The sequence below is a fragment of the Apteryx mantelli genome, chromosome 4, assembly GCF_036417845.1.
Source record: "Apteryx mantelli isolate bAptMan1 chromosome 4, bAptMan1.hap1, whole genome shotgun sequence".
Classification (NCBI taxonomy): domain Eukaryota; kingdom Metazoa; phylum Chordata; class Aves; order Apterygiformes; family Apterygidae; genus Apteryx; species Apteryx mantelli.
In genome coordinates, this window is record NC_089981.1 from 83,586,377 (window position 1) to 83,609,252 (window position 22,876).

A 22,876-nucleotide genomic window follows, 5' to 3' on the forward strand; every position below is an offset into this window, starting at 1 on the left:
CTAATCATCGATAGTGTCAAACAATTTGTACCAATAATACTAAATTTCCTGGATGGATCCTGCACTTTCTCATTCAGCTTTTTTGCTGGCAAACTTTAATGCTGTTATAAGTGCTGATTGTATGTTCTTGCGTTGTCTCAGCACCTGGAGTGTATCATTTTTTGTTCAAGGTTATTGGACTTCTGTTCAGCAAATTAAATGTCAGGTCTTTGTTCTTCATTTATTTCCTTGGTGGAGATTACATTAAATTAGCTGTTTCTGAAGCCTCTGTTTTATTCCGCCTTTGGAGCGATTGTCCAAGTGCACGTTTGTACTTCGTGTGATTGCATGCTACAAACACTCCAGTTATGAACAAAAGGGCATACTCGCATCCAAAAATGCCCTTTGCTTGCCCTACTCATGAATACGCAATGCAAAGTGCATCATACATTCTCAGTTGCTTTCACCTGTCCAGTACAGAATTATTTGCCTTGTTCAGTTGCAACCTTGTTCTGTATTGCCCTTTCTCCTCTCATTGTTGATTTCCATTCCTTTAAATGTAACTTTATTTTTGCCCCACATCTGTGCTGTTCCAGATCCACTTGATCTCCAGCTAAAGCTGTGCTTCAGTCCTTACGGATTCATCCTTCTTCTGTCTCGTCAGTCTGTAGCTTTGGTAGGATCTACATAAATGTTCCTACAGTTGGGTTTTCTGTGTGCATCTCCTTGGATACTTGCACTTATCCAGAGTTCCTTCCAGGTGTTGGTGTTGCTTTAGGGAAATGTGTATTCTGGACAAATGCTGGATTTGTAGGTCATTTAAGCCCTGACTCGAGAGAGAGGGTGTGTGACTTTTTTTAATAGAAAGTTTCTATGGAGGGAGCATGTGATTTTTTTAAAGACGAAATGGGATTTCTGTACCGCTCTTGCCCAGCCTGTTTACGTAATGCACAGGGAGCAGCCATCGTATGAACCGCAGCTCCCTGCATCTCCGAAGTTGGCTACTGGCAGCCTGTCACTGCGGAGCCTATTTTCCCTTCGTGAGGGAAATGTCTGTTAGTAGCAGATAAACCTGTTGAGCTCAATAGACTTAAGTCATTGTTCTGTTGTTTCTGTTACCTCAAAACACATAAGTATGTATAGGTCTCAATGAGATATTACTCCCTATCCAAAGTCTGCATGCACCAGAGGTTTCCGAATTTGTTTTTCATCCTCTCTAACTGAGCCATACCCTGGCAATTTGTTCAGTTACAACTTTCTATGAAAACGTGTTTTGTTGTAACTGCTACTTCAGCTGGAAGGGCAGGAGACATCCATGCCTTAATGGCTCATGCTCCTTACAGTATCTTTTTTCAGACAAGATGTTTTTTTTAAGATACATTATATGCTTCTTCCAAAGATCGCATCTGCATTGCACTTAAATCAGGAATATATTTGCCTGTTTTCCAGATTTCACACATCCAAGGAAGAGGCATCCAGGCATACCTGGATGTTGAGACAGTAGTATTGGTTTAATTCCAGTGTCCTAAATCCTTTATGTATTCCGTGAAGTTGCTGTGATTTCAGTACAATCTGCAGCATCCTGCTGTAAGAACAGCACTTTGATGGGCTGCCTCATAGCTCTCACATTACATGAGGCACCTGAAATGGAAAAAATAACAAAAAACTGAATAATTATTTTTCAAGGCTGTAGAGGGACCACATGAGACCAAGAGGAGACCCAGACTAATTATTACACAATATGGACTGATCAGTTTACTCTAGAGGAATCTAGTTATGAGCTGGGTAGGCATGAGCCACTCAGCACCTCTTGCCAGGAGACAGGTTCCTGGAATGGGTGCTTTTAGCAATGTAGACATAACCTATATAGCCAGATACCAACTGCATTTTTTAGGTACTAGTGAATTTGCAAATATCACTGGTGTTTTTGTTACATGTGTTTTTTGTGAAGAACTGAACTTTTATGCAGAAAACACCCAGTGTCACATATACGTTTTAAACATTCTGTGTTTCGGGTACTAGTTGGAGTCTTTTCAAGTAGGAAAATATATGTGGACGATGACTCAGAGGCAGAAAAGAGTGTTACCTGTCAGCAACTGAGGTTCACTTCTCCTCTGCCATTCATTTGTTATTAACCGTTGTCTGGGATGTTTTCCTCTAAGGGCAGAGTTTGAGTTCAAGTCTAGTCAGTAAGAGGTGGTACGTGGACTAGTGACTCCAAACTCCCAGGTCAGCGCTCCCAGTTTCTGGGCTATTGTACCGAGAGACACCAGCTCTTTCTGGCTGTTTTCTGAGAGGGGCTCGCTTAGCCGATGGAGGAGATGCTGTGTTTGCGAGTACTGCTTGCATTTAGGTATGAGATAGGTGCTAGTGATATTTTTGTGTTCATCACCAACAAGAAGAATGTATGTGTCTAAAGGGTTTACCAGTTTCACTATTCTGAGTACCTATTTTTTGGATTTGGATGTCCAACTGCTTAGCATTAGGCTCCAAAAATTTTGAAGCTTACTCTATTTCTTTTTCAAAAAATAATAAATAATACTTTGTAATTTTTGACAATCCTATACCTATTCTTGTATTTGTGACTTTAAAATCTTGAGAAAATAAATGTCTGCATATAAAAGCTTTCTGTACTAAAAACATTTATGTTTGACTTTCAACGCATCAGATGAATGCCTTGTCCTAGTTAGCTAGCTGAAGTATCTTCTTTGTTGATGTCTTCATTTTTAAATGCCTTTTTATTAGAAAAGATAATTTATATACTTTTTTTTTTAATTTCTCCACAGTTGGAAACCCACTTACATAATTCTTAGCGAGCATGAAGAATATTTGAAAAAAGAACTCAAAGCCAATCAAGAAGCTACAGAAAATGAGAAGTATGTATGATCACATGAGATGAGGTTTCAGGCAATAGTACTTACTAAGCAGTCTAAACTGGTCAGCAAAGATAGTGCATTCTGTGTTAAAGAGAGCTATTGTTTTTGTAAACTTTTCAGGGTAATAAGGTGACCGAGTAATTAAAAGAATATTCAGTTTACATTATTAGGAGGTCATCTGTTATTTTGTAGTTACTAATGAGGTAGGATAAAATATGGCTTCTGCAAATTCCACTGCTTCCCAAATACCTATGAGAATTTTCCAGAACACTGTTCAACTTGTTGCAGTTTCAAGAAAAGTCCTATGAAATAAAGGCAATGAATGTTTCAGTTTTGGTAGAGATATGAAATGTCAGAGCATATTAACAAGAAATCAAGTAAGTTTCACCTATAAATGATTTTTTTTCTGTTGTGATGACATATCTTCAGATATACTGTAGTATCAGTAGTTTCAGAGTAATGTTCAGGTTCGGGTAGACTTTTTGGAAAATAGTCTGGTTTTATGTTTATTCAGAAGCATCATCTGATTGAACCTAAGGTTTTAAATTCATATATGCACTAAATAAGATAATATTAGCTATATTCAGATAATTTTGTATACTTCTGTATATTCTTCATAATAAGCAGGAACATGCAAATTGAATGTTAGATCCTGCTGCTCTTTCATGTGGGCGCCAATGACACCAAGGGCAAACTGGAGACCATCAAGCAGGATTTCAGAGCTCTGGGGATGGTGGTCAAGGGTCTGGGAGCCCAGGTCATCTTCTCCTCAATCCTGCCAGTGAGGGGGATGGATGAGAGGAGGAGGAGACGGACTTTCCAGGTTAACGACTGGCTGCGCCGCTGGTGTTGGCAACAGGGTTTTGGTTTCTACGACTATGGGACCCTGTTTGAAGATCGACAACTGATGGCGAGAGATGGGATCCACCTCACGAGGCGGGGCACACGGGTCTTTGCCAACAGATTGGCCAACCTAGTAAGGAGGGCTTTAAACTAGGTATGATGGGGGAAGGGGAGAGCTATAGTGACAGGGTAGTTGGCAAAAGACTGCTCAAGTCAGGATGCCTCCAACAGGTGAATGCAGCCAGGGAAGTGCGCATGGGATGTGGCTATGGAGGACCCTCTTTTACCCCTCCTGGGAAACCTGCATGCTCGATCACCTCCCTGAAATGCCTGTACACCAATGCACGCAGCTTGGGGAACAAACAGGAAGAACTAGAGATATGTGTGCGGTCGCAGGGCCACGATCTCATTGCAATTACAGAGACATGGTGGGATAGCTCGCATGACTGGAGTGCTGTCATGGATGGCTACGTGCTTTTTAGGAAAGACAGGCCAGGAAAGCGAGGTGGTGGAGTTGCTCTTTATGTGAGAGAGCAACTGGAATGTATTGAGCTGTGCCTAGGGGTGGATGAAGAGCGAGTCGAGAGCTTATGGGTAAGGATCAAAGGGCAGGCTAACAGAGGTGACACTGTTGTGGGTGTTTACTACAGGCCACCTGATCAGGATGAGGAAGTCGATGAGGCCTTCTACAGACAGCTGGAAGTAGCCTCACGATCCCAGGCCCTGGTTCTCATGGGGGACTTCAACCATCCCGATATCTGCTGGAAAGACAACACAGCTAGGCACAAACAGTCCTGGAGGTTCCTGCAGAGCATTGGTGACAACTTCTTGACACAGGTGGTGGAGGAGCCAACAAGGAGAGGTGTGCTGCTGGACCTCGTACTAACAAACAAAGAAGGACTGGTGGAAGATGTGAAGGTTGGGGGCAGCCTTGGCTGCAGTGACCATGAGATGGTGGAGTTCAGGATCCTGCGAGGAGGCAGCAGGGCACCAAGTAGGATCGCAACCCTGGACTTCAGGAGAGCAAACTTTGTCCTCTTCAGGGACCAACTTGGAGGAATCCCATGGGTGAGGGCCCTGGAAGGAAGGAGTGTTCAAGAGAGCTGGTTAATATTCAAACATCACTTCCTCCAGGCTCAAGAGCGGTGCATCCCTATGAGTAGGAAGTCAAGCAAAGGAAGCAGGAGACCTGCATGGATGAGCAAGGAGCTCCTGGCAAAACTCAACCAGAAGAAGGAAGTCTACAGAAAGTGGAAAGGGGGACAGGCCACTTGGGATGAATATAGGAATGTTGTCAGAGTATGCAGGGATGCGACGAGGAAGGCTAAGGCCCGTTTGGAATTAAATCTGGCTAGAGATGTCAAGGACAACAAGAAGGGCTTCTTCAAATACATCAGCAGCAAGAGGAAGACTAGGGAAAATGTGGGCCCTTTGCTGAATGGAGTGGGTGCCCTGGTGACGAAGGATGCAGAGAAGGCAGAGTTACTGAATGCCTTCTTTGCTTCAGTCTTTACTGGTCAGGCCAGCCCTCAGGAACCCCAGACCCTGGAGGCAAGAGAGAAAGTCTGGAGAGAGGAAGACTTTCCCTTGGTGGAGGAGGAGTGGGTTAGAGATCATTTAAGCAAACTTGACACCCACAAATCCATGGGCCCTGATGGGATGCACCCACGAGCGCTGAGGGAGCTGGCGGACATTATTGCTAAGCCACTCTCCATCATCTTTGAAAGGTCATGGAGGACAGGAGAGGTGCCCGAGGACTGGAAGAAAGCCAATGTCACCCCAGTCTTCAAAAAGGGCAAGAAGGAGGACCCAGGAAACTACAGGCCAGTCAGCCTCACCTCCATCCCTGGAAAGGTGATGGAGCAGCTCATCCTGGAAGCCATCTCCACGCATGTGGAGGAAAAGAAGGTGATCAGGAGTAGTCAGCATGGCTTCACCAAGGGGAAATCATGCCTAACCAATCTGATAGCCTTCTATGATGGAATGACTGGCTGGGTAGATGAGGGGAGAGCAGTGGATGTTGTCTACCTAGACTTCAGCAAGGCTTTTGACACTGTCTCCCATAGCATCCTCATAGGGAAGCTCAGGAAGTGTGGGTTAGATGAGTGGACAGTGAGGTGGATTGAGAACTGGCTGAATGGCAGAGCTCAGAGAGTTGTGATCAGTGGCACAGAGTCTAGTTGGAGGCCTGTAGCTAGCGGTGTCCCCCAGGGGTCAGTACTGGGTCCAGTCTTGTTCAACTTCTTCATCAATGACCTGGATGAAGGCACAGAGTGCACCCTCAGCAAGTTTGCTGATGATACCAAACTGGGAGGAGTGGCTGATACGCCAGAGGGCTGTGCTGCCATTCAGAGAGACTTGGACAGGCTGGAGAGGTGGGCAGAGAGGAACCTCATGAAGTTCAACAAAGGGAAGTGCAGGGTCCTGCACCTGGGGAGGAATAACCCCCTGCACCAGTACAGGTTGGGGGTTGACCTGCTGGAGAGCAGCTCTGCGGAGAAGGACCTGGGAGTGCTGGTGGACACCAAGTTAAGCATGAGGCAGCAATGTGCCCTTGTGGCCAAGAAGGCCAATGGTATCCTGGGGTGCATCAGGAAGAGTGTTGCCAGCAGGTCGAGGGAGGTGATTCTCCCCCTCTACTCAGCCCTGGTGAGGCCCCATCTGGAGTACTGCGTCCAGTTCTGGGCTCCCCAGTACAAGAGGGATGTGGCACTACTGGAGCAAGTCCAGCGAAGGGCCACAAAGATGATTAGGGGACTGGAGCATCTCTCTTATGAGGAAAGGCTGAGAGAGCTGGGCCTGTTTAGCTTGCAGAAGAGAAGGCTGAGAGGAGATCTTATCAACGTGTACAAGTATCTGAAGGGAGGGTGTCGAGAGGATGGGACCAGACTCTTTTCAGTGGTGCCGAGCGACAGGACGCGAGGCAATGGACACAAACTGAAACACAGACACTTCCATCTTAACATGAGGAAAAACTTTTTCACTGTGAGGGTGACAGAGCACTGGAACAGGTTGCCCCGAGAGGTTGTGGAGTCTCCTTCTCTGGAGATATTCAAAACGCGCCTGGATGCAATCCTGTGCAATGTGCTCTAGGTGACCCTGCTTGGGCAGGGGAGTTGGACTAGATGATCTCCAGAGGTCCCTTCCAACCTCAGCGATTCTGTGACTCTGTGATTCTGTGAAAAATAGGATAAGTGATTCAGGAAAGCCTGATCTATACCATTTTAAGATTAGTGGTGGGTAAGGTTCTAGAATGGATTCTGCATTTTGAAGATATCACTTGTTTTGTTGTAGCATGTTGTTGCAGAATGTACCCTTTACTGATCTGTTTGAGAAGGAGTAGAGATTGGTTAGCCCTATGCTGACAGCAGGGCAGATCCGTTTAGATGTCTGAATACCAATTTGGAGGTGTAACTTTAGGTAACAGTAATTGAAAATTTTAGGTTTGTTTTTTTTAAGTGTTCTTTTTGCCAATTGTTTAAGACTGAAGAAATAGCATTAGGTGCCCAATAGCCTTTAATTAACTCAGTAGTTTATCTGTCTTCTTCTTGTTCAGAGCTCTATATTTGGTGAAAATAAGGCTAAATTGGCTTTCTGTTAGTATATGATAAAGCCATTTTGGCTTTCACTAATTTGATCTGACAAGCCAGAGAAGCATTACTTTTAAATTGCTTCTTTAGTTGACTAGTTTCAATTCCAACATGAAAGTGTTTGATTTAATTTGTTTTCCTGAGCTTAATTATAAGACATTATGACTATAAATCATAACATAAATTTAATTTATGCATTTTATAAAAGCAGTCTTCAGATAGTTCTTTCAAATATACTCCTTCTGTATTGAAGCATTTGATAATTTTTTCAAATCAGTAAGATGTGCATTCAGCAAATTCTAAATAAACAGATCAGGAAGGAAAATAAGTACATTTAAAACTTATTAGGCTGGATGCCCTTTTAGCCTGGCATTTGGGGACATTCAGCACATATTGCTTTAGCTGGAAAGATAATTTTATTTTGCATTTAATTAGGCTCTTATTATGGAGGATTTAGAAATGCCCCCCATTTCTTTATTATTATTGATTTCAAGTACATATAAGAACATTTAGTACTGAAAGTTAATCACAGAATCACAGAATCGCTGAGGTTGGAAGGGACCTCTGGAGATCATCTAGTCCAACCCCCCTGCTCAAGCAGGGTCACCTAGAGCACATTGCACAGGATTGCATCCAGGCGCGTTTTGAATATCTCCAGAGAAGGAGACTCCACAACCTCTCTGGGCAACCTGTTCCAGTGCTCTGTCACCCTCACAGTGAAAAAGTTTTTCCTCATGTTAAGATGGAAGTGTCTGTGTTTCAGTTTGTGTCCATTTCCTCGCGTCCTGTCGCTCGGCGCTACTGAAAAGAGTCTGGTCCCATCCTCTCGACACCCTCCCTTCAGATACTTGTACACGTTGATAAGATCTCCTCTCAGCCTTCTCTTCTGCAAGCTAAACAGGCCCAGCTCTCTCAGCCTTTCCTCATAAGAGAGATGCTCCAGTCCCCTAATCATCTTTGTGGCCCTTCGCTGGACTTGCTCCAGTAGTGCCACATCCCTCTTGTACTGGGGAGCCCAGAACTGGACGCAGTACTCCAGATGGGGCCTCACCAGGGCTGAGTAGAGGGGGAGAATCACCTCCCTCGACCTGCTGGCAACACTCTTCCTGATGCACCCCAGGATACCATTGGCCTTCTTGGCCACAAGGGCACATTGCTGCCTCATGCTTAACTTGGTGTCCACCAGCACTCCCAGGTCCTTCTCCGCAGAGCTGCTCTCCAGCAGGTCAACCCCCAACCTGTACTGGTGCATGGGGTTATTCCTCCCCAGGTGCAGGACCCTGCACTTCCCTTTGTTGAACTTCATGAGGTTCCTCTCTGCCCACCTCTCCAGCCTGTCCAAGTCTCTTTGAATGGCAGCACAGCCCTCTGGCGTATCAGCCACTCCTCCCAGTTTGGTATCATCAGCAAACTTGCTGAGGGTGCACTCTGTGCCTTCATCCAGGTCATTGATGAAGAAGTTGAACAAGACTGGACCCAGTACTGACCCCTGGGGGACACCGCTAGCTACAGGCCTCCAACTAGACTCTGTGCCACTGATCACAACTCTCTGAGCTCTGCCATTCAGCCAGTTCTCAATCCACCCCACTGTCTACTCATCTAACCCACCCAAATCTAATCCTGAAAATAAGTGAAGAAGGAAAAAGAAATAAGTAGCTATTCATATAGTGTTCAGGGTTTTTTTGGGTGTTGTCCTTTTCCTGTTGATATTAAATTAAAACTTCCGCTAATGACTTTAGTGTATTGCTGAATGCTTAATAGTCAATGTTTAACTATGTGACTGGAGAATGTGAATTATTTAGGAGAAATATTAAAAATAGTGACAATTTCTTAAGGCCAATATATTATACTATGTACAGCTATAAATATTAATCTGGGGAAAATATATTTTGGGAAAAGTATTCTTTTAAAGTTTGAGGATGACTTGATATTCCTCACATTATTTTCAGAAGTTTGAAATGTACAAGTTACAGTGAATTATTTCACTTTGAGTTATATTTTTAAAATTTATTTGTAATGCATTCTTAATTGTATATCAGAAAATTCCTTTATTGCCCAGTTATTGTTTGTAGCATCGATTAAATTAAATAGAGCTCAACATTCTCCATCTGTCATACCTGGAAAATCTGGTACAGTAATAACTTTTTAGATTCCCAAGAGTCTCCTGTTGAAGTACAAACATATTAATGCCCTGGTCAACACAAAGCTTGAGATGTCTCAATTCCTTGGTTTCACAACTTTGAATCATAACAGTGTTGATTTACAATTTCATTCCTCTGAACAGGTGTGTTGATCTTCAGTCAATTTAACAGATACTAGTGTCTGGAGTGTGGTTTTATTTGAAAACTGAGATATTCCTTTTTCCTCCTATGATAATAAAGATTTTACTTTTTTTTTTTCGCAAGAGCAGAAGCTTCCACTGTTGTGTTTGGACACAACTTTCATTCTCTTCCATTGTCTGGCCTAGCCATAGGGCAGCCAGAAATGTCTGCCTTTCAGTCTTCTTATATTTAATGATTTATTGCAGTTTGAGATGAAATACTTTTTTTTAAAGAGGAATACTGTATTCTTCTCGTGTAATGAAAATGTTCCTTAATGTAGGCTTTATTAATGCTGCAGGCAAACAGGTGGATTTCTGGCTTTAGTTTAGAAACATAATTTGTTTCACAAAGGAATTTCTGGCTAATCTACATGTGTGTTAATAACTTAATATTCTAAGATTTCCCCCTCTCTGTTGTCGCTTTTGCCATTTCTTAGAACATTACATTTCATTCTACGTCAAATCTATGATTTTATAATGGCATGTTCTAATGTCAAGCAACTTTGTGTAATATTTCTTTCTCAGTTAAATGATCAGCCTGCAGTAACAATATGTGGTAAATGTCTGTGCCTGTGATATGTCTTTATTAACTTGTACTATCTGCATAAATTCCCCACATAGAATTCCTGTAATGTATTTTGCATATGCTCAAATTTGTCTTTTTTCAAGAATGAGGGATGTAGAATATCAGCATTTGACAAATGATATCATTTAATTTCATTTCAAGCAGTTGTTAAGCTTTTAATTTCCAAGGCAGAAAGAAATATAGATATCTGGCACTGCTTGTTATTATCCATAGTTTTAAAAAGCATTAATAGTTAACCTCTTGTCTGTGTGTGAAATATAGACTTCTTGCAGACCTATCCTTACTTCACCTGTGTGTGACATTAAGAAACCAGAACCAGTTCCCTGATTGCATTGTTAATTACTCGCTTTCCCCAAAAGATACTTCTTTTGCCCTGGAAATTACCTACAATGGAAGTTTTGCTCAGCAGCATTACTGGTGCACATAAAAGACTCATCATGATGAGACGGTTGAATATTTGATCTGTCATTAGCAATCTATCCTATAAATTCCTTGCCTGAATGAGGAAACAGACCAAGGAAAGTCTTTTCCAATGCAGTTACTGTCATTGATTTAACACAAGATGATGTGCAACAGCACTTTTCTTTCTCATCTTTCCAAACATAGTATTGATTAATTTTCAGCTTTATGTGGTGAATTGCATCCAATTACTTGTTATGGTATTTGTTTGTATAGTGATTTCTGCAATAGCCAGTTTAAACTTTTAAAATGTAGTGAACATTTATTTAATGGGGCCTCTTAATTGGTGCTGCCTACTTTATTCATTTGTAGCTATGTACTCACATGATGTCAGTGAAATTATATTAATGTAAAATTAATTTAGAGGGCAGTCTTAAAAGGAGCTGAGCATTCTGTCTCTTTGCCAGCTAAACATTTAAGTGTTTGTTTAACCTTAAGCATGAATAGCCTTATTGTTTTAATGTGACTAACTTCTGTGTTTAAGGCTTCCCTGAATCAGATACAGATTGCTCAGCGTTTCCTTGGAGGCAGCTCTTAGTGAAGTGATGCATCAGGCTCCTCTAAATACAGGATGTGAGGCCAAGTTCTCTTTTAGCGTAAGTTTGATACAGCTCTACTGAAATCAGTGGAGTTGTGCCAGTGTATACCAGCAAGGAATTTGGGCTGCTGTGAGTTTCATGATAATTACACAGAGAGTAAAAACATGTTACATCTGCAAAGCTGCCTTTGAACATGGTATAATCTGCATTCCTTTCAGAGCAATGAGGCCTGACTGCTTTTTACATCACAACTGTATTCTTTGTTACGTGCAGTATAATCTTTGTTGAAAATAACTGGAAGAGAAAAATTAGAGCCAAATAGTGATATACTGAACATAATCTGATAATCTAATTGAGCTGATTCCATAAATTAATACTTTTTTTCTTTAGGAATAATAGCTTCATGTGAAAAAAATTAAATGACATGTATTTTTATAGGAAAATGTATCAGGATTACATAATCCAGTATAAAGAGATTTTGAAGCAACACCAAGAAAAATATGCAGAAACTCCGCTTGCACAGGAATATTACAGAAAAAAAAAAGAGCTTGAAGAAATCCAAAACAGAATTTTGCAACAGTCTGAGAGATATAAACTGCAAGAAGATGCTTACTTGAATATTGGTATTTTGGCATTAATATTATCAGGGCTTTAACAGTAGATCCTGGTGTAAACTTTGGTAGTGCATTGCACATTAAAAATACTGTACAAACACCAACTAATTAATTTTTTGCAATTTCTCTTCAACTAATAAAAAGTTCTTTTTTCTGTTATACCTTTTTGAGAGGGAAGATTTTGAACAAGGATTTAGAATATGCTTGCTAATACTTATTCTTCCAACCCATGAATGTAAGGGGGAGAGGTTTGCCATTAGGCTTCTTGGGGTAAAAAAGTCCTTAATAATAAAATTACATTAGGTCTAGCCTCTCAAAATTCTATTTTAATGTCTTTTTCATATATTTATTTTCATGCTCTTTTTCATGGTCTTACTCTCTGTACTGCTATTTCTGTTATGTATGCTAATCCAAAGATAAGTGCTCCCAATCTATTAATTTATCTTACATTTGTAAAGAAAATTGGATTTGTGAATTAATGTCCTAAAATGAAATTTTATTTTTGCAGAGCCTACACCTTTTAAATCACTTCATGATTGGGCTTTACAGATGTATCCTGTTGTGTAGCGTTTATGCAGTTTACAGGGGAAAAGTTTATATCTACCTTCCACATCTTTCTGTTAAAGAGTACAGTAATTATTTACAGGTTTATGTCTAGAGTGGCAGCATAGGCGTTTTCCTGTGAGAAAATGGAAGGCCGAATAAGACGCTTCAGTTAAAATTTATGGGAGCATTTTGAGTAAAGAAAAACAAATCTCATTTAATGACATATCAGTCAAAATGCTCCATTAAGGAAGAGAAGACTAAGCAAAGTTAGATCTGAATACTTGTCTAGGAAATGTAAACTTGTCAGAGCTTTCTGTACATCTAGCATTGGCACTGATGGGATAGGGCTGCAAGGGATTTCTTAAAATACCTAAGCTGAAAAAAGTAATGGTGCCATAGGTGCCATAGAGGCTTTGGCAGCATTGCTGTCACTGGAGTGAGCAGGAAATTCCTGTTCCTGTAGCTTTCATAGGATCAGAACTTCAACCAAATCCCATGGCCTGCATGGAGATGGCCCTTACCTCCTTGATTCACCAAGTTCATGAGTGATCTTTCTGCCTTTTTCGATGAAGATCTATTTCTCTGACAAATTACTGGAAAAAATGGGAGGTCCTCACTAAGGTTTCATTCACCACATTTTGTTTCCGTAGGATTTTTACCCTACGAGCAATCCAGAGTCAGTGGTTGTCCCAGTGGGAGCTTTATCCTCCATTTTCCTACTTGTACAATTCACATTTGATAGGCTTTGTAAAAGAAAAGCTTTTCAGTAAAATGCTTAGAGGGAGGTTATGGTTTCATATCTTTATTCTTTGACATGATTACATTTTTTGTACCATATATATTCCTTAACATGAAAGTGCTTCTCTGAGGCAAAAAACACAGGAAATTTTAAAGCACGCTGCAATTGCTACACAAGAATCAATTGAATTAGAAAAAGAAATAGAAGAATTGGAAATGAAAATTAATTATTTAAAAAAGGTAACTGTGCATTTTAATTTTATTTTATATGCGTATTTTTTTATATATGTAGATATATACCATTAGATTTTCTGAAACATAAAAAATGTAGTGTATTTTCAAGCACACAGACGAACAGGATGATTCCAGAATTAGTAATTATGTTTCCGTAGCATCACATATGTTTTCCTAGGGAAGAAGAATCTGTGAATGTAAGAGCTCTTAAAGCTTGCTTTTTATTGACCTCAGTTTACACCATCATTTCCCTCAAGGCACTGTGCCACGGTGACTTCTGTACTAGCTCAAGAAGGCCAGACGATATTCTTCAAAATATAGCAGTGCCATTCCTTAGTGAGCCCCAGGGCTTGAGTGTATTGCCGTCACAGATTATACTAGTTTTTAGAAGGTTCTGTTAATCTGTTTAACTAAATATGGTTTGCAATAAATCACATAAATTCCTAAATTTTTTTTCAAATAAATGTGAGGATAAATAAACATCAGAGGTATAACGTGCTGATTTAAGGCAGGACATCAGTACAGTTCCAATGACTAGAAGAAGCCCTGATTCCAAAGTGATAATCTTTCAAAAAAAGACTTTGACAGGACAGCACTTTGACCCACTCCTCTACTAAGAGGTCAGAGGTGTCTCCTAAGCCTGAATACCGGTCTCCTAAAGGGTTTGCTAAGTTTTCATAGCATCCCAGCTGGCCACTTCTGCCTCTCTGGACCAGATGATCAAATATTCCATTTACAGCTGTGTCAGCCGTGTCCACTGCAGCCGGCCTAGTGCTGACAGAAGCATACTGTGCCCCGGTGGTGGTTTTTATTTATAATTTGTAGTGGTGTTTGACAGCTGTAGTTATAGACTAAAGTTCCCAGTGTGGTAGGTGCTGTATAAACATGTAGTAAAAAGGGATGAGATCAGTTAATTTGTATTTATTAAGGAGACCATGTAAAAAGCTCCTTGTTCTGAATAGGTTTGTGGTGTCTGTGCACAAAAACTTCTGTGTTTATTCCAGTTGGTCCAACAAAAAAAAATTGCCTCTCTCTTCAAACCTTGTTCTGCTTATTTCTTTAAACCGTCGTGGCTACAAAAACAGTGGTACTATGCACTGATTCATCAGTTTTAGAAAGCATTTGCAGCATGTAGCTATAATTTTTCAAGTTTTTATGATTTTGATGTTTATATGTTCTTTATCTTTTCAGACATTTGAAGGGACTGCAGAAGATCAAAGTAATTCAGAAATGATGGAAGGAACAAATAAAAAAAGTCTAGAGAAGCCAAAGGAGGTTAAAGAAAGGTACATTTAAAAAATGAGTTATTTTCCTTGCTTTCATCCAGAATGCCAACTCAGCATTTACCGAAAGACTATAACAAACACAAATTGTTGCTATGATAATGATTGGCAGGCTTCTCCAACCCTGGACAGGTGATTTAATTATGTGATTTTAAAAGTTTCATATTTCTTGGGATTTGGTAAAAAATGGTGGTGAATTTTGATTCTTGAAAGCTAAATGTATTGGATACATACTATCCAAAAGTGTTTTATACAAGTCTTTGTTCCTCATAGCTACTGCTTAGAGAATTATGTGGATAGCTTTATAGGTTTGGAATATAGCTGCAGTGACTGTGAAGTCAGAAATAAAATACATTAACTCTGCTAAACAAATATTTGGTGAAAAAGCAATCAGGGTTCCAAATGTCATTTGTGTTCATTTCTGAACCACTTAAGAAATTTAAAAACGGGCATGAGTGAAAGTTTCATGGACAGGATTAATGGCTTAGTAAATTAGTTAGTGGTCATTTACAACTGGGACTCACTTTGATTGGAGCTCATTTACAAGTGACTGAAAATCACCATCAGGATCATCTTGTGCTCGTCTGGAATCCTTGTGAGTATTGAAACATCCCCCTTAGAGCTAGTGCTGTTAGACCAAATTCTATCTGAAACTGAAAATATGTCCAAAAGACTTGGTTCAAGTGACTTTACATTTTGTTGTGCTTGAAAAAGAAGCTTTTTAGGATTTTAAATTAGCCGTTTAGTGGACTATATGTATAGAAATGTGTCATTGTAACTATCCCTAAGATCCTTTCCGCACATACATTTTTAAATGTCCTCCTATAGACCTGTGAATTATTCAAGTGATTAACTTTTTATGGTTTATAGCCTTACCCCAGTTCTACTTGCATATATGTGCTTTTCTTAATTGGCAAGACCTCAGAAATACAGGGAAGCAAGAAATCCACTTAGATGTAATACTAAGTAAAAAAGGTTGGAAACAGTCCTATGGAATTTTCAAAGGAACCAAGTATATTCAGCCTGAAGAAAGGAGAATGCTAATTAAAGACATATTATAAAATACAGAGGAAATCTGCTGGAGGACTGAGGGTATAAGAAGCACCCCGTCAAACCTCTCATAGAACGGGTTTGCGAAGGGCATCTTGCTAGACCTGCCAGTTCTGTGTTTGCTTTTGTGCCATGGAGTCTTCAGGCGCTTGCACCTTCACCAAAAGTTGTGTCTTGATCGCACAGAGGTAGGTGCTCTTACTGAAGCAACCATTCCACGACTTGCATTATGGTTATAAGATGCTGCAAACATTTTGCACTATCCTAACTCACATTTCTCTTTAACCTCCGTGTATTCATTTACCTGATATAGCATATGAGCTATAGTATCAGACCATAATCTGATTATTAATTAATATGTTTTGCCTACAGCAAATTTTTAAACTTATTCATGTCAAAGATATTTACAATATAAAGACTTGTGGCAAATGGTGTAAAAATTGTTAAAAAAAACCATTGGCATTAGTGTATTAAAAACTTAGCGCTTGTGAAATCAGGATTGTCATTTGCTAAAATTGTCTTTACTAGAAAGCATAGAAGTAGATAATTTGATTAGATAGCTACTGATGTTAAAAACAGGTATATTACGAATCTATGAATATGATTGCTGTGAAAACAGAATATGTACTAAAATTATATATTTTAATTCTACCTCTGAAAACCTAAATTATCTTATGTTCTAAATGAGACATTTTTCACTAATACTTCTGGGCAAGGATATTCTCTAGTCATATGAACTAAAACCTTTGCAGACTCAAGGCAATGTACATATATGTAAGAGCAGAGTATGGGTACCAAAGGCAGTAGTCTCTTGTGACCTGTTCTTCAGTCACTACAAGATGACTACTGAGCAAAGACAGCTTTGTGAAGAAATGAGACATATCTTCTTCTGCCACAAAAGAAGGAAAGAAAAAAAGAATTATACTGTGAATCTCCGTGAACTGAAGCAGAACAGCATGAAGAGAAACCAGCAGCATCAAGGGAAAGAACTAAGCAGAGCAATGAAAGCACTGAGCAGAACAATATGCAAAAAAAACCCATGAAATGTTTTACAGAGCTACAAGACAGGAGACCAGCTTGGAAGTTAATTAATAGCCGCAGATATATATATTTTTATTTGGACAGGAGAATAGCAATGGTAACTGTTCTTTTAAAAAGCTTGGAACATTTTAGTTTGAATCGGTTATTGCTGGCCAGCTAGTCATTGATTAGGCTGACTGCAAAACACAGATTCCTCTTCCTCTCATACAAGCTGTTTTTTTCTAATTAGTGGGCTTTCATTGTACACCAGTTATACAGAACAATTATCATAGCTAAAATTTCCAAATCAGGGGTTCTCATTAATCACCAAACAGGAACACTACATAGCAGCACATATCTGTTTGAATTTTGAAGTGAGATGGACTGCTAAGTTACTGGAACTCTTTTGAAGCTCTGGTCTTTATTTCTTAATTAGAGATCATATTTATTACATAGAAAGGCTGAAATCTTAAATGCTTTGGCATATGTCATGTTCATTCCCTTTGCTTTTCTAAAGTGTTTGAGAGCGATTTAATTCCATTATTCTGTAAATTTGTTTTTTCAATTTGATTATATATTTTAATTCTACCTCTGAATATCTAAAATATCTTGTGCTCCAAATGAGACACTTTTTGCTAATACTTCTTGTAAAGCATATTCTGTAGAGGATTATTGCCATTCTTTCAGGGTCTTTGTATTATGAGTGATTAGCTTTACTGACTAAAGGGAAAAAATGTCATAACATAAATCTTGGAAAAATACTTATAAAGCTGTTTCTGGACTTCTAAGTGTAAACATGTATGGAGAGTCAACACTGTGCTGAGCACAACCTCATAGGTAATTATTAGTTACTTTATTATTAGTTATTAAGGTAGTTAGTCATTAAAAATCCTGCTTCCTAAAGGACTTGCTAGCATGCTTGTGATTAGAGTACTGAACACAGCTTCAGTCCTGGTAAATACCACAGTAGTCAGTGTGATTCTTCATAGATATAATCAAAATACACTTAAATACAATAGTAAAGATAAAGCCATATTCATTTTTGGGCTTCGTTATATGGGGAAGAAATTACTGCTAAGGAAATGCAATGTTATTTTGACATAAGAATATCTATTTTTTTCTCTAATTTGCAACTCCGTAAAAAACAAAAAATATTATCTGTTTCACAATATGGATCAAGATAAAGATTCTTTATCTACTCAGATGTCTACTAACAATGAAGTAGACAAAAAAGACAAATGATCTTTCTTGTTGTTGCTGCAATTTGGACTATTTTGAGCTTCAGTCTGCAGTTCGATTTTTCTTTCAATGATTATTAATTATGTCAGAGAAGATGCCTGTGGGTTTTTTTTCAATAGTGTTTTGGGGGAGGGAAGGATATAGATGTATTGTATATGCATTAAATTTAACTGCAGGCTTTTGGGGGAAGGTTTTATTACTAAAATTAAAAAAAAAAATCTTAAGAGCTTGAGTCCTGTTTGTAACTGCCATTGATATATTCTTCTGCCCAGGTAAATGTTGTAAAAGAACTTTTTATTTTGTGGAGGGCAGATATTTAGAAATGTGGTGAGATGCCTGCTAGACTTCACAAAAGCACACAGAAAGTAACTCCAGGAACTTTTAAAAACACCATTTGGCAGCCTAAGTTCTGTAAAAACCTGCTTGATGGCAATCTAACTTGTAACCATCATCAGCAGCTTGTTCAATTCACTGCTGAATGGTGATTGTGATAAAGTGGCCAAATAAGCCATTCTGAGCGAAGGTGAGTAAGCAGGCTTAGCCAGGTCTCTCATTTTATTGCTTCTGGCTTTTAAGCTCTCCCCATCCAATCTTGAAGAGACGCCATTCACATAAACATCTTATTTCCTGCAGTACTCGTTCTTGACACAAGCAACATCTGTAATTACTAAAACTGAAAGATATTCAGAAAAAAATTTTCATTATTCCTGTTTTATTTAATTGATATATTGGCCGGTATATGGTTTATGCAGTTTGTTAGGTGTCTGAGTCCAGTGCAGCATGGGGCATGTGTGTAACTTTACATGTGAAGATAGTCCTTTTCATCAGAATAGTTTGTTTGAGGTGCATTCATGGTTTTATGTGATCAAAGTTGCACACGTTTATTAGTTTAATGTGTTGTTAGGTCAATATCTTATTCAGGGCTTCTAGTTTGGTGGTGTTTCAGCAGTAGTGTTGCTAATTTTGCTCCATACTACCCTATAAAGTGCATTCTGCATTTTATCTTACTTTTTATTTAAGAAAAACTTCAATAAAAACAGAAAAGAACCTGACTCAAATCTTTGGCTGTTTTGACTAGTATTGCTTAGTCAGCCATAAACGAGACGTTGTAGCTAGAAGCACAGTGGCATCAAGCAGGAATGCCAGAAAGAGAATAAAATAAAACTCATTATTTAAAAAAATGGTAAACATTCTTGTGCCAAATAGTCACTTTACCTTGCTTTGTCCTGCTAACTTTTGTTTCTGTGCTATAAAAGGCTATTTACCCTACATAGATAATTAACCCACAAGTGAAAGCACTTGCTGTAGTTTTCTCTTGTGTGTGTATATTGTATGAGTATTTCAGACAACCTCAGGGAGAGAAAAAGTGTTTCTAAATGTGAAAATGTGCTTTTAGGACTATAATAATGGTTAGGGTACTTTTATAAAAGTATAAAACACCAGCTAATAATACTTTTCTTTGATACCAACAAAATTCAAGCTGACAATGTTCTTATGATCAGCTCATTAATACTTCACGTCTTCTGCTTTGAATGATATTTTATGTCTGTCTGTTGTTCTTTAAGGAGAACTTAAAGGTTTATGGTTTGCTGGAGCTAAAAGAGGTAGAACCTCCCTGGAAGCATGGATCTCCCTTTAAAACTCTATTTACATGAAGCAGTTATATTTTATGATTTTTTTTTCAGTTGTTAACTTATTATTTTTAGGATATTTGAAGAGAGTGAACATCCACCTTTGTTAAATGAGAAACATCAGCTGTATAAACCATTACATCTCCCTTGCATTCCTCGGAAATTAGTTCAGTCTGTACGGACTATTAAATTCTCTATGCAACGGACAGAAACAGGTACAGTGTGTTTCTAATTATCTTTTTGTGAGGATTTTGGCTCATCTATGAAGTAAATGAATGGAAACCATGGTAATAAATCTAGTCAACTGTTTCTACTGTGATTGTTGGCACCAGGCTTTCAACAGCAGTTGAATACTTAGCTGTCCTTATGTTTTGAAAATCTTCTGTGTCTGATTCCTCTCTCGCCTGTGCAGTGAGGAAAGTGACATGTCAGGTATATCCGCTATGTAGTGTCAAAAAGATTTGAAACCTACCTTTAGCAGCATTTGTAAATGAATATTATTTGTAGTAGATTGCTTGATACTTTCATATTCTGCAATACATTTCTTTTAGCTATCTATTAAGAGGAAAGTTTATAAGCTTTGTTCACAAATTGAGTTTAACAATGCCATGCTTTAGATACTTAGTACTATTGACAATATTAAATAGTATTTGTTACTTTAGGCAGAGAAGAAAAAGAAGAATCTGTGGAACACTCAGAGGTCACTAGCAGTTCCTCCAGCCAAGCAGAAAATCAAGCACAGGTATGCAGCTCTCCCCTTAGTAAAAACATGAGATTGTAGATTATGTTTTATATGCATGTTTAAATTTAAAATACTTCAAATATACCCATTGCTATTTTATCTTACATAAAACTTGTTAACCCTGGAACCAGGATGCTAAATCTTGCCTCCTTTAGTGTCATTTCTAATTCAACTGAAAATGTGTATCTTACTACAAAATGATTCATACTATTATGAAGTGAGACTGGTAGTCTTATTAAGTATTCTCATATTGGTTCCCTCCCAAAGTTTAGGTGGATAGTCTATCCAAATCATTTTGTATAATAGTTTTTTAAGTTTAGAATAACCTATGTAGATTTACTTGATTGTGTGTAGCAAATTTTTGGAACTCCAAAACAGCACCATAATCTTTCATTAGTGAATAATCATCAGTCACCTGCTCCATAATGAAGGATTTCATAAAGGACTAAATGTGCAGGATGCTATACAGGACTCTTTATGGTCAACAGCTCAATTCTGAAGATTAGTCAGAAGAAAAAATCCAGGCTTAGAGGAGTCAAAACCACTGGCAGCACTGCTGTGTACACTTGAGGAGTCCACAGCTGCGTTTTCCTTTTCTTGCCCACAAAAACCCCAACTCCTGTGGCGCTTTTTTGAAAAGCTGAAATGTTCTGCAGCTTAATATCTTAAATACACAAACACAGTAAAACAATCCAGAAACAAGTTGGAGGAACAACTTGCACAGATATAAAAACTACTAATAAAATCTCATTAACTGCAAGAACTTTCATAGGACCAATAGATTATCAAAGTATAAAAGACATACTCAGATAAGGTAAGGAGATAAATAGGAGATAAAGTATGCACATTGTTTTCAATGGTTTTTGCTGTGCAAAAGTTTGGGGCAGGTTTCATACAAAAACCTTTATTTATAAGGGACATTTCACTGGATCTATTTCAACCCAAATTTTCATGAACAACAACATTTTTCAAGTAAAAAATTACGAGAACCAGTTGCGATTTTCTTAAGAATTTCAAGGAACTGAAAGATGAAGTGGGTGAATCACTAAATGATTTAGAATAGAGCCTGTAATAGAAGAAAGAGCCTTTATAAGATAAGACAACATGAAGGGCAAGGGCTGGACTGAGTGGAGCAAGACCAGAGGAAATCTCAGACAATCGTGATTGGTGAGTGGCTGAGGGAGTTAAACATGATGAGGATGAAGGAAGGGCTGTTGCCAGGGTAATCCAGAGATGAGAATGGGGTGGGATGGGACCTAGAATTGCACTCAGGAGAATAGTGGGAAGCAGTAAGTCAAGGTTAAGGGAACTTTAAGAAAGGGTGATGGCAACAAGGAAAAAGAGGATGGAGTCTGAGGAAAAATAAAAGGAATGGAGGAAAGGAGGTTGCTATGGTTCAGAAAAGGAGTGCTGTTAGCTGCAGGAGCCGAGTGGCAGACGGATTCTGCATACCCAGCCCTTGGGTCCCCCACCCCAAGTTGAGTTCTGTTTGATATGTTTTACAAATTAAAAAAAAAAAAAAAAAAGCAGCTCCCTGTGAAATAGTGTGTTTCTGAGGCTGAGGCATAGATTCCTAGGGCCACTCTGTGCCCTTAAGGCACAAATATGTGCTGTGTGTGAGAGCTAGGGCTTCTGATCTGATGAAAATCTGTGAGGAGGGGAGTGCTTTTAAGTCTCCTGCAGTTCTGCACTCCACATAGGAGACATGCTTACTTACGTGCATACCCGCTTTGGCCTTTAGAGATAGAGACAGGCCTGGCTCCAGCCCTTCTGTGTTGTCAAGCAGGAGCAACCTGGTTGCAGCGGTAGAAATCATGACTAAAGTTGGTCTATTATGTAATATTATTTGTAAGACTAAAAAGATAATTGTTCATCTCTAGCCATTAATGCTGTAAATGAGACTTTATCAAAAACAGTACAAGAGGTTTTGGGTCTCACACTATAAAAAAGTTTGACTGGAGGTAATGCAAAGAAAGGCAAAAAATGTTTGTATGACCTCTAAACAAAGTTTAAAAGAATGGATTTGAACTGTTTAAGGAGAAATCAGAGTGATATTGCTGAAGTAAAAATTTCATAAGCTGCTTCAGCTGAATTTTTTCCTGTGTTCTAGATGGTTATTGGCAATGCAGGGACTAACAATCCACAGATTGCTGAAGTTTCATCAATAGCAAGCTTGCAGAACCAAATGCAATTCAGGTAACTTTTCGTTAATAAAGTAATTTTCATTACTGAGATTAAAGATTATGGAAATAATTGCCATTCAGACAAACAGTAGTGTTATTTTTGTGTTTTAGACTGTTAATTCCTCCAAAGCAGATGACTCCTAATCAACAGTTTGAGAGTGAAAATACAGTAGTAGGTAAAGTACCACTGACATTTTTGGATAGGATGAGCTGTTATTCTATGTCAGATCAAATAATTACAAAAGATAAAAATATAGGATTTTAACTTTGGCATTAGGTGGACTACCATTTATATTCCTTTTCCACCTCGATATGTTAGTTTAAACTTGTGGGTATAGCAGGTAGACAGAGTCCTAATTTAAATGAAGATTAAACTGTGCAGTAGCCCACTGATGTGGGGTGCA

The 22,876-nt window shown here is 38.9% G+C and overlaps 1 protein-coding gene across 1 annotated transcript in view; it reads left to right on the forward strand.

Annotated features, from left to right (window-relative positions):
* C4H14orf39 (chromosome 4 C14orf39 homolog) overlaps positions 1-22,876 on the forward strand; it is a 39,400-nt gene that overhangs the window by 10,753 nt on the left and 5,771 nt on the right. Inside the window, exons 5-13 of the mRNA XM_067295646.1 lie at positions 2,766-2,855; positions 11,631-11,815; positions 12,315-12,357; positions 13,210-13,330; positions 14,516-14,610; positions 19,623-19,762; positions 20,210-20,289; positions 22,400-22,485; positions 22,584-22,648. Coding sequence (XP_067151747.1) covers positions 2,766-2,855; positions 11,631-11,815; positions 12,315-12,357; positions 13,210-13,330; positions 14,516-14,610; positions 19,623-19,762; positions 20,210-20,289; positions 22,400-22,485; positions 22,584-22,648 — 905 coding nt within the window. The remainder of the gene's footprint in view (positions 1-2,765; positions 2,856-11,630; positions 11,816-12,314; positions 12,358-13,209; positions 13,331-14,515; positions 14,611-19,622; positions 19,763-20,209; positions 20,290-22,399; positions 22,486-22,583; positions 22,649-22,876) is intronic.